Below are 16,554 nucleotides of genomic sequence, written 5' to 3'. Positions count from 1 at the left end.
TAAACACGGTGGCGAGTGCATACCACATAGACTGCGAATTGATAAATTTATGTTTAGAGATGAGAGACGTTCCAGACTATTGGAAAAAAGCGATTATCGTACCAATACACAAAAGAAAGGGAGATTAAAGCGACTGCAATAATTAGAGGGATTATCTTATTAAGTACCGTAAGTAAAATATACTCAAAAATATTCATTCGTAGGGTAATTAAAATAAAAGAAGCAAAGATTTGGGAAGTCCAAAGTGGGTTTATGCCAGGAAGGTCATGCACGGATCAAATATTTAGCATAAGGCAAATTACAGAAAAAAGTTTAAGAGTAGGAAAAAAAGTTTTCTGTGCATTTGTTGACCTAGAAAAAGCTTTTGACAAGGTAGATGGAAGTGAACTTTGGGAAGTCCTGAAAGAGTATTGAGTCAATGGATGGCTCCTACAAGCTATAAAAATATATATGCAGGTAGCAAAGCTAGTGTAAGGGTGAATGGGAAATTGAGTGACTGTTTCGATATTATTCAAGGAGTTAGACAAGGATGCGTTATGTCTTCATGGTTATTTATATTATTTATGGACAAGTGTTTAAGAATGGCTCTTTTCGACGAGGAGGGTGTGGATCTCAAAACAGTAGGGGTACGTGAGTTAGCGTTCGCAGATGATAAGGTTGTTATGACAGAGTCAATCGAAGACTTACAAAGAATGTTGAATAAACTGAATGCAAGCATGAAGAGCATGGGCCTCAAAATTAAAGGAAATAAAACAAAAACTATGGTGTTCGAAGGAAAGAGTGAGAAAACGATATGCAATATTTTATTAAATAATGAGAGAATTGAACAAGTTGATAAGTTCGTATACCTTGGTAGCTCATTTACTAGGGACAGGAAAATAGATGAGGAATTAGATAGACGCATAAACGAAGGTAAGAAGGTTATTGGTAGAGCAGGTCCCCTTATCCGAAGTAAAAATATATCAAATAAAGCTAAAATGGCAATACATAATTCTATATTTGTACCGACTGTACTATACGGTAGCGAGACATGGACTTATCAAGAAAACGATAAGAGTAAAATTAACGCAATTGACATGAGATTCATGCGCATAATATGCTGGAAAATTCTGATGGACAAAGTAAGTAACGAGATAATTCTAAAAGAATGTGGTGCAGAAGAGACGCTAGTAGACACATGGGAAAGAAATCGGTTAAGATGGTTCCGGGCATGTTAAGAGAATGCCAAATGAACGTCTAACGAAACAAGTGTATCAAAGTAAAGTAAATGGCAGCGTGCCCAGAGGTAGACCGCGGAAAGAATGGTAAGAATGTGTGAATGAGACCCTAGTTAGAAGAGATATACGAAGTCACAAAAATACGAGAGCCTGCATGAAAAAATGCATGGACATAAAAGAAGCTAGAGAAGTATGCCAGGACAGGAAAGTATGCCGGCAAATAGTTAATAAAAAGAGTGTCAGTAGAGTGAATGACGCCTGAAACAAAAGACCTTGGCCACTAATGAACCCAAGTGAGGAACCTTACATAACGTCTTTGTGAGGATCTTGACTTGGGGCGATCGCCAGAGATATTGATCAGCAACCTGGGTCGGAGCAGTGTTGCGGAACGAACGTGTTATTTGCATAAATAACACGAGAATTCTTGATCAATCTGAAAATTCTCTATCCCTTCCCCACATTACTCCTTTCCCCACCGAGTGAGTCACGCCTACCTCGAAAGGGAAATGGCTTAATGGTGTAATAATAATAATAATAATAATAATAATAATAATAATAATAATAATAATAATAATAATAATAATATCAATTCTACATTCTAAGAGCTTTGATTGGAGCCATCGCCGAAGAAAATCTGGACAAAAGAAAAGCTTCCCGTAGAAGGGTCTAAATCATTAAAATTTTCGACATTTTTATTATTTTCCTTATTTTCACCACTCATGTACAAAAGTCTCGAATATAAAAAATTTGATATTTTATCTCAATTCTACATTCCAAGAATTTCAATTTGGGCCACCCCCGGAGAGGATCGGACTAAAAGGGGGCGGTGCTGGCTACTATGGGGGGCGGTGCTGGCCACTATGGGCGGCGCAATGGCCCGAGATTATAACAATTTCCTACGAAACTCCAAACACACAATAAAACATTAAATTTGAATTAGCTAACAGTTCTTCGATTAATTAATTATTCTCAAGAATGATCTAATTTCCAGTTAAATATTCTCTCGTTTTATTTATCTTGACACTTTCCTGTGCTACTCACAGCGCGATATTACCTAATAAAAGTGCATACATGGTAGTAGTAGAAATTTACCTTTTTTAAATTCTATTATCATTTTTCTTGTTGTGTACTTCCTGAAAAATCGGATTTTTACCAGGCTTTTTACTTCTAAGAGATAAGAGTAACTTACACATACACAATACAGAAAAGGAAACATTGTGCCGAATCATTTTAAATATGCATAGTTTTATACTGCAATGCAACTGCTGATTAACCAAACAATAATTGTTTAATTATATAAATTAATATAATATATAATAAATAACTTAAATTATTATACATTAATTATAATAATAGTAACTATAACAATGTATAGTTTCTTGACCTCTGGCCGAAGTATTTCTTTCTTTTATCATTTTCCTATACATATCCCTGCCATTGTCTACATTGACAGAAGTCTGCCGCAGTGTCAGCGTAATTCATTGTCTTAATCAGACTAATTACTTTCGTGATCTACTTTTCCCGACCATCACCTAATTTGTCTTAGTTCGTCATTATCGTTCAAATATATAAAACATCTTTTAATCAACCAACAAAAATTGCATTTGACTTCTGACACCGTGACATTGTGTATCCGATTATCAAAATTCTCGATAATAGGAAGATCGGATTTTTGCAAAGTTTTTGTACAATAAATTTTACCACATTATACTTTGCTCAGTCAGTAATATTCTCTTATCAGCAGCATGTGTGCACTGCTGAGAAGAAATAGGGTTGGAGACCTATTAAAATAAAGCTTGCATCTGGTTTTCATTAATTACGGACAACAGCATTATCTTTGAATCAATATTTTTTAACTGAAAAAAATATATTAAAGTGGGTAAAATTTAACGAAGCATGACCTCTAATTATATCTTGAAAATCATCTATCATACATGTAGAAGAAAATGTTTTTTCTAGTCGGGGTTATCAGTGAGGTTTGTGGTCTTGCTCAAAAGTCAGGCTAAGCTTTTATCTCTTCGATAATGTTATTTCCATCAGTTATATGAATTTTTTCGACTAAAACTTATATTTCCAGTGCTTCTTGCCAATGGAAATCAATGTCATTGATCTTGAAAAAGATCGTCATTGTCACAATTTTGTTTTGAAAACTTTGTATTCGATTAGGATAATAAATTAAAAAAAAATTATAGCTTCTAATGAACAAGAGACTGTGAATTATATTACTAAATCATAACTCTCGATATCCTGCAAAAAATTAATTGTTCAAATAGGTTCTTTGTAATAAATAAGATAAGTAATTTTTTATTAAGGCAGTACGTTAATTTTAAGAGTTTCTATATTATTGCAGTATTAATCTTTATAACCAAATTATCACAAAATATATCAGATTATTGGAAAATAATTATATAAAAACTCACCTTTTATCTAATTCACATAATGATTATTATATAATAATCAACATATGGAGTACTAATGCTGTATTTTGCATTTCTTTCGAATATTTCCATTATAAACCGTTCTTATTCTAATTGTTTAGAAAATATATTTTCTTTTTTTTACATTAGTTTTCTTCTTTTTTATAGTCGTGGGACCACACTGGCTTGCGTTTTTCAACAAAGCCTCGAATTCCTTCTTGTGCGTCTTTTAGTTTTAAATTTCCAACCATTATTTCCGTTCCAAGAGAATAAGCTGTCTCTATATCGAGGTCTATTTGCTCGTACAAAAATCTTTTGCCGAGTTGGACAACAGATCGACTTTTAGAATTGATGGCATTTGTAATATTCTGAATTTCTTCCTCTGGAAAAATAAATTTAAGTAATAATGATCTACAATTTGTATATTAAATATAATTTTGTAAAAAATAACTGTAAAAAATACCAAGCTTATCATTAGGGACAACTTTGCTGACAAGTCCCGCCTCATAAGCTTCCTTTGCCGTAATTGGTAAACCCGTGAATAACATGTGGGATGCGACTTTTCTAGAAACATTTCGAACCAAAGGAATACCTGGAGTGGAACAAAATATTCCAAAATTTGCTCTAAAAATAAGTATTAGTATTTCATTATAAGATATAAAATCCAAGCATTGTAAATTCGAAAGAAATTGGAAATAACTTCAGTTGCCGAAAATTGTGCTTGCATTGCGCCAATTGAATTATTTTGATTAAAAAAAGTATCTTTCTGATTGCTCAAATATTTTTGATCCTAATAAAAAATATTTTTTTCAGAATTGGCATACCCAGGGGTTGAAAAAGTACTTTTCTCGGTGCAAACTGCAATATCACATGCTGCCACCAATTGACATCCAGCTGCAGCCGCCAAGCCATCAACTGCAGCAATCACAGGCACCGGACATTGCATAATTGCCCTCATTACAAGCTCGCAAGTTTCGAAAACTGATTGGTGATGGCTGCTACCGTTCTTAGTCGTCTAAATGACGCAAGTAATAATGCCTCTGTGATAAGGTAACAATTCTATTTTTTTCGATATATAGGTAACTTTATTAACAAAGTAGAAAATAATCTCAATTTTGTATGCAAGTACTGTCTTTTCAATATTGAAATTACAAATAACGGTTATCATGATTTTGATATAAGTTTTGTAATTTTTTCCTAAATTCAGAAATAAGAAATTAAATCTTAAAATTTACCAGTTCTTTTAAATTGTGCCCTGCAGAAAATACTTTTCCAGGCGCTGCTCTAATGACAATAGAACGAAGTTCATGATTGTCCAAATTTCTGGAGATATTGTATAACAAAATTTTTATCATTTCTAATGATAGAGCGTTCCGTGACTTCTCATGGTTCAATATTATCGTTCTTACCTATAAAACAAGATAAAAAAATCAAAGTTTCTATTTATAGATTTTGATAAAAATAGATGTATTAAATACTTGTCTTTCATTTAAGATATTTTTTAAATTTCGTATGACTTTTAATGTTTTTAATTTATTGCTAGAGTTATCTAACAATTCTTTGTTATGATTGAATGATGAATAACCTATGAGATGAAATTCGTATATTTATTCCTAGAAAATTTTCTCGTATTTTGTAAATATTCAAAATAATTACTAAAGTTTATGTAATTTGTTCATCATCATTCATTGTTTATCGAGAAAAAGTTCTTTTTATCTATTTTTTCATTAAGTGCATGAAATTTCGAAGGAATTTCTTATTTTAATTTCAAGTTGTCTCAGATTTAAAATCAACCAAGTTTCATGGAATTCAAAGCAAAATCTACCTTTTTCAGATTTTCAATCTTTGGCGTGATTTTTTTGTTGTAATTTGTGATTTTTTTTTACTAACTTATACAATTTTCCAAGTTTCCTTAGGGTGGGTTGGTCGAACACAAATTTTCGCAAGCCCCTGACGCAGGTTCTCTGTTTATGTACCATCAAAGCGCATTATTCAGTATTTCTGAATTCAATAGATACAGGCCGACCATGCAAACTTTCGCTTGGGACATGGAAAACGCGAAAATATTCTCTCAAAGAAGTGTGATACGAAGCTTTTCGTGCGCGTAGTTATCGCAATATTGAGAGGAGCCACGAAGGAATCGGTTGACGGATACGTTTTCAACGAAACTAGAAGTCTCTTAAAAGACTTTAAAAAGTAATTCTCTAAAGTTCGCCATTTAAAATACTACCATCAGGAATTAGCGATCATCACGATGTTTCCTGATGAAACCGTATCAAGAAGAACCTTCTGATGTTTCGGTTGACGCGATTTACCCGAATGGACATTTCCTGGACGGTTTACCTCCAGAAATTGGCAGATCTGATTGGGAAAGAGCATTTGAGGGTTTAATTGTCAAGTGTCCGGAAACTTTTGCATGGCAGTGTAGAACGCATTAAATTTTTTTATTCATAAACTTATTGAGTTTAACCATTTTTTCACAATTCTAAAACTGTTCAACGGCTTCGTGACTCACTGTTTTGTTCGTTACATCCTGACGAACAAATATTACAGGAAATTCAGTATAGGATCATTTTCTCATTACTTTAGAAAAATTATTAAAACAAATCATTATAAGAAACTGAATATACAAATAATTAAAGTTAAAATATTGAAAAAGTGAGGTGAAAATGGAGAATGTAAGAACGAAAATGATTGATTTGTTTACCTAAAATAGTATTTCAAATTTTTTCAAAGGATTTCTACAGATTTCAATAATTTCAAGGGATATAAAAGAACGTACAACATTTTAAAGGATTTTAAGGATTTTAAGTTACGTAAAAAAGTTCTAAATAATTTCAGAAGATATAAAAACTTTCAAGGAATTTAAAAAAATTGTGTAGGATTTTCAAATATTTCAAGGAATTTGAAAGATTCACACACGATTTAAGGGATTTTATGGGACCTCCAATTACTTCAAAGGATTTACAGGATTTTAAAAGATTTTAAAAGATCTTAAAGAACAACAAGAGTTTAAAAAAATGTCAAGGGATTTCAAAGAACTTTGTAGTATTTTTAAAGATCTGAAACTTTACTGTAAGGGATTTCTAGAGAACTTTGGAAAATAAATGGATTAAAATGAAATTTGAAAGGATTCCTAGTGATTCAAACGACTCCAAGGGATTTTAAGGTATTTCAAGAAGTTCCAGAAGATTTAAATGATTTCATTGAATCGCCAAGGATTTTGAGTATTTTGAAGGATTTGAACGATCTTTTTGTAGAGACCTTTAATGAATGAGTTTAATTTAATTTATATTAAAGAGAGATATTAAGGAATTTCTAGAGAGCTTGGAAAAATAAGTGAAATAAAATCAAATGTAAATGAATTCCTAGCGATTCCAAACATTCTAAGGCATTTCTGCGGATTTCAGCGATTTCAAGGGATATGAAGGCATTGAAATGCTTTAAAGGAATGTTAAATCTTTTAAGTTAGTTAAAAATATTCTAAACAATTTGGAGAGATTTCAAAAATATCAAGAGATGTTAAATAATTTTGTAAGATTTCCAAAGATTTAAAGGAATTTAAAAGAATTTCACAAGATTCAGGGATTTTACAGGATTCCAAAGTGCAAGGGATTATAAATAATTTCTACAGATCTCTAATTATTTCATTAATAATCAAAATATTGCATGCATATAATGATTTTCCTATAATACTATTTCGTATGGGCAGTTTGCAATTTTTAATGAAAATCGCTGTCGCTCCTTTTGTCTATCTCAGTGTTTTGTATTACTTAATTTATTTTTCATAGTTTTCAAAGTACTATATATAATAGTAATAATAATTATTAACAATAGATTATATATCCTTGAGAAAATAAAATATGATCTTTTTAAAAGACCCCCTATCCACTTTTTATTAAATCATGCCCAACCGACTTATTTTTTGACAATCTTAGGCTTATAAAAGAGAAACCAAAATTTGCAGTACCACATTGCATTTTCCAAATGTGATTTTTGAATCGCCTTATTTTTTAATGTTTCTATATACTTATATATTGTAAACAAATTTTTGAAAGGCAATCTATAAATTAAAAAATTTATACATTTTCTGCTTTTTTCACAAAAAAAAAATCATTCTATTTTTCGAATCAATAATAATTAATTTAAGACTTTAATCACTTACCCCATCAATTTCTTTTGTTTCAACATATTTTTCCTGAGAAGCCATTATCGTACTCGTTGATACTGTCCTTGCAGATCCTCCCAACTGTAACATTCAAATCCGACTCATAAACAAGGCGTGCATTTTTTTAATTTAACCGCCTAAAGTTACTCGTTAACGATCGACTGAATTCGGCCGTTTCCGTTTTCTCAACAGCTTTCGACTTTCGACTCTACATTAGACTGCTTTCGTCGCGCGCAAAATTCGAACGATTTTCCGTCAGAGAATTATCTCAACGAATAAAATTTCTTCCTCGGCGATTAAAAATATACGCGATTGGCTGAAATTGTTCCAGCATATTCGAGCATATGTGCTTGTTTGTTTTTATCGTGGTCCAAACTTGCCAACTTTATCAATGGCTGCTTCTTTCGTGAAAACGAAAATAGTAATAAATACCGGAAATATTTGTAATATTTCGCATAATAAACATTTACTCAAGGAAGGTCAATAAGGTCAATAATTTTGTATTTGATTCACATTTACCTTCTTCTGAACAGAAAATAGAATTCGGTTGCTCCAAAAACTTAACATCGTGATCATGTGACGTATTACGATATTTGATACTCTTTTTTTTATTTCCCTTCTTCTAGAATTGTTTTGTAAAAGATAATGATAATATGTGATGAATGTGATTATCGCCACGTAGTTGCTTGGTTAATCAGTCTTTCACGATCTGACCCGCTGCGCAGGCGGTCCTAACTTTTTTTTAAATGGACGTGATATCTTATACTTTGTAATTCGTACTGGTCAGTAGCGTGTTTTCAGGGACCTGTAGTTGATTTTAATTTTGAATTTTTAAATTAAAAACTGAAATATTTTTTTTTATAATCTTTGATCCATAATAACAATGTAAAGAGTTCTTATATAACCTGATACTATGAAACAAAATCAGAAATTCAAGAATACTCGTTGTAAAAATCTACAAATCAAAAATGTAAAATTCTTCAGAAAACCCATGATAGGTATTTTCCTAATAATTCAAGTTTCAAAATAGTAAAAATATCCTGGTGGTGGAACTTAAAGATGGTTAAACTATATGAAAAAAATTAATGCAAATAATTAAATAGTACATTAATCCGTATCCACTTCCATAAGATTTTCCTTGTTCGGGCCAGAAATTTTATGAAGTGGCTTGATTGTTGAAAACTAAAAAAATCAATTTGATCGGAAATCCTTTTATCTGTGCTCTAAACAAAACAGTTTGAAGGAAGGATGCTCGAATTGAACTTGATTCAATTATGAATGGACAAAATAACAATATTGAAAATTAAAAATTGTAGAAAATTTGTATTCTTCATTGATTTTCAGTACACAGTCGGCTTGAGTCGACATTAATGAGATGTATTATTTTTGAGATAATTAAGATATTTGACATAATTGAGGGACCTGAGAATTAAAATTAAACATTTCATTACTTCAGAAGGAGAATCAATTAATTAAAGAAATTTGGATAATCAAGGTCTTTAGGGGAGGTCCTAGTGTAAATTAGCGAATTTTCAAAGATTTTTTTAATAGTTGCATTTATTTGATAATTAAACATTTTTAAGGATAGTTAATTACACATTTTGAGAACATAAAAAAAATGTATATGTATATATATTTTTTTATCCAATATGGCGGCGGTACAGGCGCTCGCACAAGAGCTCTTTTTTTAGCCCACATTGTCACGTTTTTTTTTTCAAATCGGAAAAAAAATAAAAAAGAATAAGTAGGTTGTTAAGTATCTTTTTTATACCAAGTGAACCTACAAAAATTTAAAAAAAAATTTTTTTTTTGAAAAAATTATGAAGTTATTAAGAAAATCGACTCAATTTTTTTATTCTCTTTATTATTAAAAAAGGGGTTTTAAACAATTAATTTTTTCCGTATTTAGGTCTACTTATTATAAAATTTTATAAATATAGCCTCCAAAAAATTTCAGCTTAATAAGTTCATTATTTTCGAAGTTATGATGTGGGTCATTTTGGAAAATGTGGTTTTGAGAAAAACACGTTTAAAGTTTACAAAACCAATATTCATCAGTTTATATCTGCGTCAGTAAAAACTATGTTACTTAAAAATCACTAAAGATTTCGTTCTAAAATTTTAAGGGAATATTTTTCAGATGTTTTTAAGTATATTTATTGAATATATGAAAAAAACAACTATTTTATACAGTTTATATTTTTTGCTCATTGCTGTTGATACTGTTGATGAGAATATCACTTAAAGATTCATTTTAAATTAAAATTCGAACGGAATTTCCAAACTTTTGTTTAGTATTCATCTAATTTGGCAATTAAAAGCAAACTCTCTTGACAATTTTTTAACGCGTTTCATTTATGTGATGAAATATGTTTAAGAAAATACTGCAAAATTTAATACTTAAAAGAAAGAAAAAATCGTTTTGTGGCTTCCTATACTCCCTTAAACTTTTTAGGAATTATTTAAATTTGACCAACATCTTTGAATTGCTCAATTTTTTTTAAGCTACTAAAAATTTTCTATTACTTGATCGGAAATCTATTAATACTTTTGAAATAAAATAAAATGTTTCAAAAATATTTCGAAGCTTTACCAAAGTTTGTGAAAAACATTTAGAACGTCCTAAAACATAAAATTAAAATTCGTAAGTCCTATGGTATGGCACAAGAAACTGGAAACTTTCTCTTTATCTGGACCGCATTCTGTATAAATGATTTGTATGTATAAAAACATATGGCTCATGTAATAAATTGAATGTATGTGCTCTTAAATTTCAACCCTATAATAATTAAATATATTTTTAAAATTCAAATATGCATACATATCTCATTATATTCACGTCGAAAGTCATTTTTACTTTTACGAAGTTAAAACTTGTTAAAATGTTTCGCATTAATGAATGTTCACAAACTCTTATTCTATTTTTAAAAACTTGTAGTATTGGTTTCCCCATTTTCATTCGAAATTCGTAAAAAGAGAGGTTTTAGTTTTATTTCTTGACTTTGGTTTCATTTATATTTCGACTTAAGTTTCTAGCTTTGATTGCTTTTTTTAAATTCATAATTAAAAGCAATAATTATAACATAAACCTACATACATTAAACAATGTATTTTTTTCTAAACAATTGATTTAAGAATAATAAATTGAATATAAAATAAAATGTCTACAAGTAATATTCATATAAGTAAAGCAATAGTTTTCACTTTTCAGAAAACTATTCGACTATCATTACTAGTTTTTATTGAATATTATCTCGATGTGATCACATGTCATAAAATATATTATGCTTCCCAAAACAGAAAAATATTATGACTACATTGTCAGCTTTTGTACAAGGACCATCAGCAGAGTTGTTGACATAACTTTACGGAACTAATATGCATTTCTGAATAATTGATACCCTGCCTACACTCTAATCGTACCATATTACGAATGGCATTGACCTAGGAGTTTTTCAGTATTTTTAGGAAATATCAATGGTCAGGAATACAAATGAGGAAACGTGTACTTTTACTAAAATAATGTAACTATTTCTAAATAGGTTCTTTTTCAAAGTAATTTATCAACATACTTTAAAACCTACCTAGAGATTCTAATATCAGAGTGGCTGCTGGATTGGGAAATCAGGAAACGACCGGGATTTTTTTAAATTTGTAGCAAATAAACTTTTCAATCACCTTAAGTGTCACTAACTTAATATCAAACGAAATTTAAGCATTTTTAATCATTTCAATTCAAAATTGCTGAAGTTCAGAAAGTGTTATTCACAATTACACCATTTTTTCAGTTTTCAGTTCGAAATTTTCAATTTATGAAATTTTCAAGTTGAACATTATGCAGTTTTGAATACCTAATTTTAAAACAGTTTTATTTGAATTTGAAAATATTAAAATTTGAATTTGAAAATATTAAATGATAAGTCTCTTAATTTTTATTTGTTTAATTTAAAACGGTGTACATTTAAACTTACATTATTTAGTACGGCGGCATGAACTCATCCAATTTTCAGGTTTGAAATTCATTTCAAATTGAACTGAAGAAAATTGAACGCCCTTGATTTGAGATTTTATCATTATTAATATTTCATTTTGAGATAATAACTAATGATTAAAGGCTTGAATTTGAAATTGCTATATTTTTAATGTTTAGACTTTTTATCTTAAATATTTCGAATTCGAAAGAGTTCCACTTTAGATGTTTTAGTCTTGCTGTATAATCGTTGAAAATTTTTATGAACATCTTTATTACAAAATGTTTAGTTATATAACGTGAACCTAGGCAATTTCTGACATCATTGGCGCAAACTATATAAATAATTAAATATTGACTAAAGAACTGTATTATACTGTTTTTTGCCTTCACAAAGAGAAAAACGTTAGCGATCTCGATTTAATATGTACGCGACTCGGGCAAAGTCTTGAATAATAAGTTATGTGTTGGCGTTTACTTAAACTTCGCCATGCGTATATTTTTAGAAGAATGTAAGTAGAACGTGTAAACATTGATTGTAGAATGCATATGAATTATTGCCTGGGGGGTCTCGTGTAAATGGGCGAAAACTAAGGAAGCATTGTTACCGTAATCACAGAAATCATCGACAAAACAACGACTGTCTCTCAAAATCTAGGAATGGTTGATATAGAAACGAACCCTTCGTATACCCTCGGAAGGTTTAGGGGAAAGTTTAAGAAACAATTGCAACCCATGTGTTCAGACTTTTGATACATTTCTCTATACCAAAAAAAATATTCTCTTCAAAAGAATTCGTTACTTGCAAACAAATTTACTTTTTTTGTATTGGAAATTTTACAAATTATAATCTCGTTTAGAGAAGAAGGTATGCAGTGCATGAGTGTCCTAAAATTATAAATAAACTTTGAAATTTTGAAATTATTATTTTTTTCAAAATCAGTGTTGGGAAGTAAATTGTTAAAATAAGTAGCGAAGTGCTAGAAAATTTAAATTGAAAATCGGAATTTATATTTCTCTTCTATTTGAAACGCTTCTGATATTAAAATAAATGTTTCCAATGTGATTGAATTTAGAAACGTAAAATTTTCAAAGCTTTTGAATAATATAATATTTTTAATAAGAAAATCTAAACTTGCAAAAATGTTAGTTAAGGTCGATCCAATAGGTACTTAAATTTGAAAATCTTTTAATTTAAAAATATAGAAGCTGAAGACAATTTTCAAGTTTAATTCTTTTAATAAAAATTTTTAAACACTTTTTGATGTTAAATTTGTCTGTAATTGTTTTCCCCTAATAAGTTTTCTTCCTTTAGAAGAACACATATCGGACACGCTGAATCGATAATTTAGAATTCTTATTGAATTAATTCACTTTTGATAAACTTTAAATTAGGAAAAATACTTTTTTAATGATGGAAACAAAAATCATTTTTAACAGGAATATTTGAATTGAACGACTGAAACCATTTTGGCACTTTTATAAACCTTTTACATGTTTATTGGCCTGGCACGGTAAAACTGAAAAATGATCGTAATTTTCAAAATCCGGAAAGCAGCTTAGAGTTTGAGATTGTTTAATCTAATAGATATCAAATAAAATTTGTTTAGAATTCAGTTATTAGCAATATCAACTAAATTTGCATGATTTTGGAGGATTCAAAATAAAATTTTTAGAATTTTTATGGCTTCCATTATGAAAACAATGTTTAATGCATATTTCATTTTAATAGTTGTAGCGTTACGCCTAAATATGACATTTTGAATATGATATTTTGCATGTTTTTTTTTTTAGTTTTACTGAAAATATAGAGAAGGCTACCCTACACTAAATAATTTAGTTTTACAATTTAATTAATTTTGGATTGCCCTAAACTTATTTTCAGAAATTTTTCGATACAAAATATTGAAACATAGAAAAGGAACTTTTTGTAGAACCATTTTGTTAATTTTTAAGTTTTTAATGTTTTTTTGCATTTTTGAAACAATGAGAGACAATTCCTAAGAGACTCTAGAAAACTGTGTTTTTTTTCAACAAATTTTTCGTGCTAAATATTTAAATATTTAAAAAGAAATTTTTAAATATCTCTTCAAAAGAAACAATTTTGCTTCTAGACTTTTTTCCATATAACATATTTTTTGGAAATAAAATTGTTTAAAATTTATAAGAATGGTTGCTATTTTTTAAATTTTCAATTATCCGCAAATATCATTGAGACACACCTTCATTTTTTTTTTAAAACCGATGTTTCAAAAAACGTGTCACTTTTTAAAATGTTTGGCACGCATTTCTAAAACTCGTTTTGGGTTACAGAGAACACACATAAAGATGCATGTTTTCTTAACATTTTGTTTGCATTGTACTACACTGCGCTGCTAATATATTTAAAAGTGACCATGTTTAGAATTGTTTAATTTTGAATATTGTAATTTTTTAATTAAAGCTCTTTAAATTTAAAATTAATCTACTTGGAATACCTGAATTTGCAAATTAAAAATTGTTCAATTTCGAAGGCCGGGTATTTAATTCCGAAATTTGAGTGGCAACATTCTAATTTGCTCTAATGTATTAATGCAAATTCCCTACGAAAATTATGCTATTAAATACCAGAAGTAGAGAAAATGCCAAAAACTGAAGGAAAATATTCGAAAACTAATTATTCGACAATTTTATCGTGTTCATTTCATACTTGGTTAAATTGTAAATTTTCGATAATTATTTTTAGGTAATTGAACTGATAATATCGCTAATTCGGCGTGTTTTGACATTGGTCGTCATGGCTACCTGTCGGTTCTCGTAACAACTAACATGGCAGACGTCGAGGGTAAGTTCATACATGTCAAATTATCAAGTGCTATTTAAAACACGTTCCTAATACGTTTGAAGGTTGTAAAGAATTTATAAACTGTGTTACAATACATTTTTGAGTCCATCGCACGATTTTCGTCGCCGTTTAGCGATGTGCGTCCTCCCTTCGTCGTCGCTTTCTAATTATATACGAGTGAGTGTGTTCATTAGTGTGAAATTTCCCGACACATGTTATACTTTTTAAATATCTTCATTTAAATAATACAACATCCAAAAAATTATATTATTTAAAAGTCGTACAATTACAAATATATTTCTGAAAGTCGCTATCGGCCAAGCAGTCACGAGTTGTCAAAATCACTAGGCACTTGTCGAGTGACACGTGTCATTTTTTATACATTTTTGAAAGAAGAGATTTCAGATGAGTCAAAATTAAGTTTGAGAAAATTATTTTCAAATTTTTATTCTTATGGTCAGAAACTGAAATTTATAAAAAAATGTTATTACTTTTAAAAAGATTTTTTATATAGAAGGAAAATGATTTATTTCTTGGCAGAACTTATGATTTCATTTTATTTTATTTCAGATAAAGTTACGTAGAATAAAAATGATAATAGTACATTTGCAATTAAAATTAGTAATTAAGTGTCATTTTGTTAAAAAATCCTGATTGTTTTGCAAAGACAATGAAAGATATAATTTGTTCTGATCTGTGAGATTCCTAATTATAGAGATGGTTGTGACTTATGGACATCTACGTTCGAGTTAACATGTGGAAAACATTAACTTGTAAATTACGTGTATTAGCGGTGAAATGATTACTTTGCTAATTCACTTGTTTATGCACTCTACTTCGAAAAGATTATTTGAATCTTAAGTAGTTGAAGTTGCAGTTGCGTTTCATCATTCCTTTTAGTATCCATATTATATCCTTGTACATATTATTAATAGATTTTAGGAAGTGAATTAGGGTCTTGTTTAGAATTTATTAAAATTTGATACGATATATCTTGAAAGACGAACGGAAAAATGTAATGTCTTATACTTTTCAGAATCAGGCATAGAATAATTCCTTTTATCACAAAATTAGAAATATTATGATTCCGTAATCAAATTGCTTTCTAGTAAAAGTAGCACAAAAATTACATTTTTTAGAGCTCGATTAGAATTTAAAGAGTCCGAAACAAATTTGGTATAATTTTTTAAAATATTTTTAATAGATTATTAACATTGTTTATGTCAGTTTTAGAGTAGAAAATGTTTTTTTGTCGGCAAACTAGCGCGAGTATTTTATTTCAAAAAAATTCTTAAAATTAGAGTATAATCGATTTGGAGTGATCCATTTCTAAATAATTACATGTTTCAAATTATTGCATAAATATTATTCCTTTTCACTTGCGAGAAAATTTTTTTTTCAGGCATCATATTTTTTAGATTTTTCGTAGATTAGAATATGGGGTAAAAATTGAAAATTTTGGTTGAAAGATTTTTCGAGATACGAAAAAAAAAAGATTTAATTCGAAATTGTTTCTTTCGAGAAGTTGCACAAAAACTTCTTTTACGTTTTTAAATATTTTGTACCGTGTTTCGATTCTCAAATATTTATGCTTTTTTCATCACAATTTTATGATTCAAAATCTCTTAATAATTTAAAATAAAAAATTTTTGTTTTACGGTTCGAAATAACGAGATTAACCCATAAGATAAATCTTCACGAAAAACTTAATGAAGCCTAGAACTCCTAAATTTTCCAATACAAAAAAAAAACAGGAATTTGTGTTGCATGCTTCGAAATAATGAGACTAACTCATAAGACATATCTTATTGAAAAACTTAATGAAACCTAGAATTTCTAAATTTTCCAATAAAAAAAACAGGAATTTGTGCGTTTCTATGAAAATTCGAGGACTAGTTTAGGGCTCTTAAAATCAGGTATTTTTTTGTTAATTTTTCAGAAATAAAATATGAAGGCAA

General features: G+C 29.3%; 1 protein-coding gene across 2 annotated transcripts; it reads right to left on the bottom strand.

Moving 5' to 3' along the window:
• Nucleotides 1-3,653: 3,653 nt before the first annotated feature.
• On the bottom strand, nucleotides 3,654-14,794 carry LOC117179329 (enoyl-CoA hydratase domain-containing protein 3, mitochondrial). Of its 2 annotated transcripts, none has more exons than XM_033370997.1 (6): nucleotides 14,692-14,794; nucleotides 7,800-7,883; nucleotides 4,870-5,043; nucleotides 4,459-4,649; nucleotides 4,098-4,258; nucleotides 3,654-4,016 (listed from the first exon to the last, which is right to left on the bottom strand). In XM_033370997.1, the coding sequence occupies exons 2-6, from the start codon at nucleotides 7,842-7,844 to the stop codon at nucleotides 3,781-3,783; spliced, it is 807 nt and encodes a 268-aa protein (XP_033226888.1). In that variant the 5' UTR covers nucleotides 7,845-7,883; nucleotides 14,692-14,794; the 3' UTR covers nucleotides 3,654-3,780. The 2 variants fall into 2 exon arrangements, with proteins under 2 accessions (XP_033226888.1, XP_033226887.1); XM_033370996.1 differs by lacking the exon at nucleotides 14,692-14,794 and adding an exon at nucleotides 8,322-8,520.
• Between the last annotated feature and the right edge of the window lie 1,760 nt (nucleotides 14,795-16,554).

Source organism: Belonocnema kinseyi, chromosome 9 (genome assembly GCF_010883055.1).
Source record: "Belonocnema kinseyi isolate 2016_QV_RU_SX_M_011 chromosome 9, B_treatae_v1, whole genome shotgun sequence".
In the NCBI taxonomy this organism is placed as follows: Eukaryota; Metazoa; Arthropoda; class Insecta; order Hymenoptera; family Cynipidae; genus Belonocnema; species Belonocnema kinseyi.
Note: the sequence above shows the minus strand (reverse complement) of the source record. Positions and strands in the feature narration are given on the sequence as shown.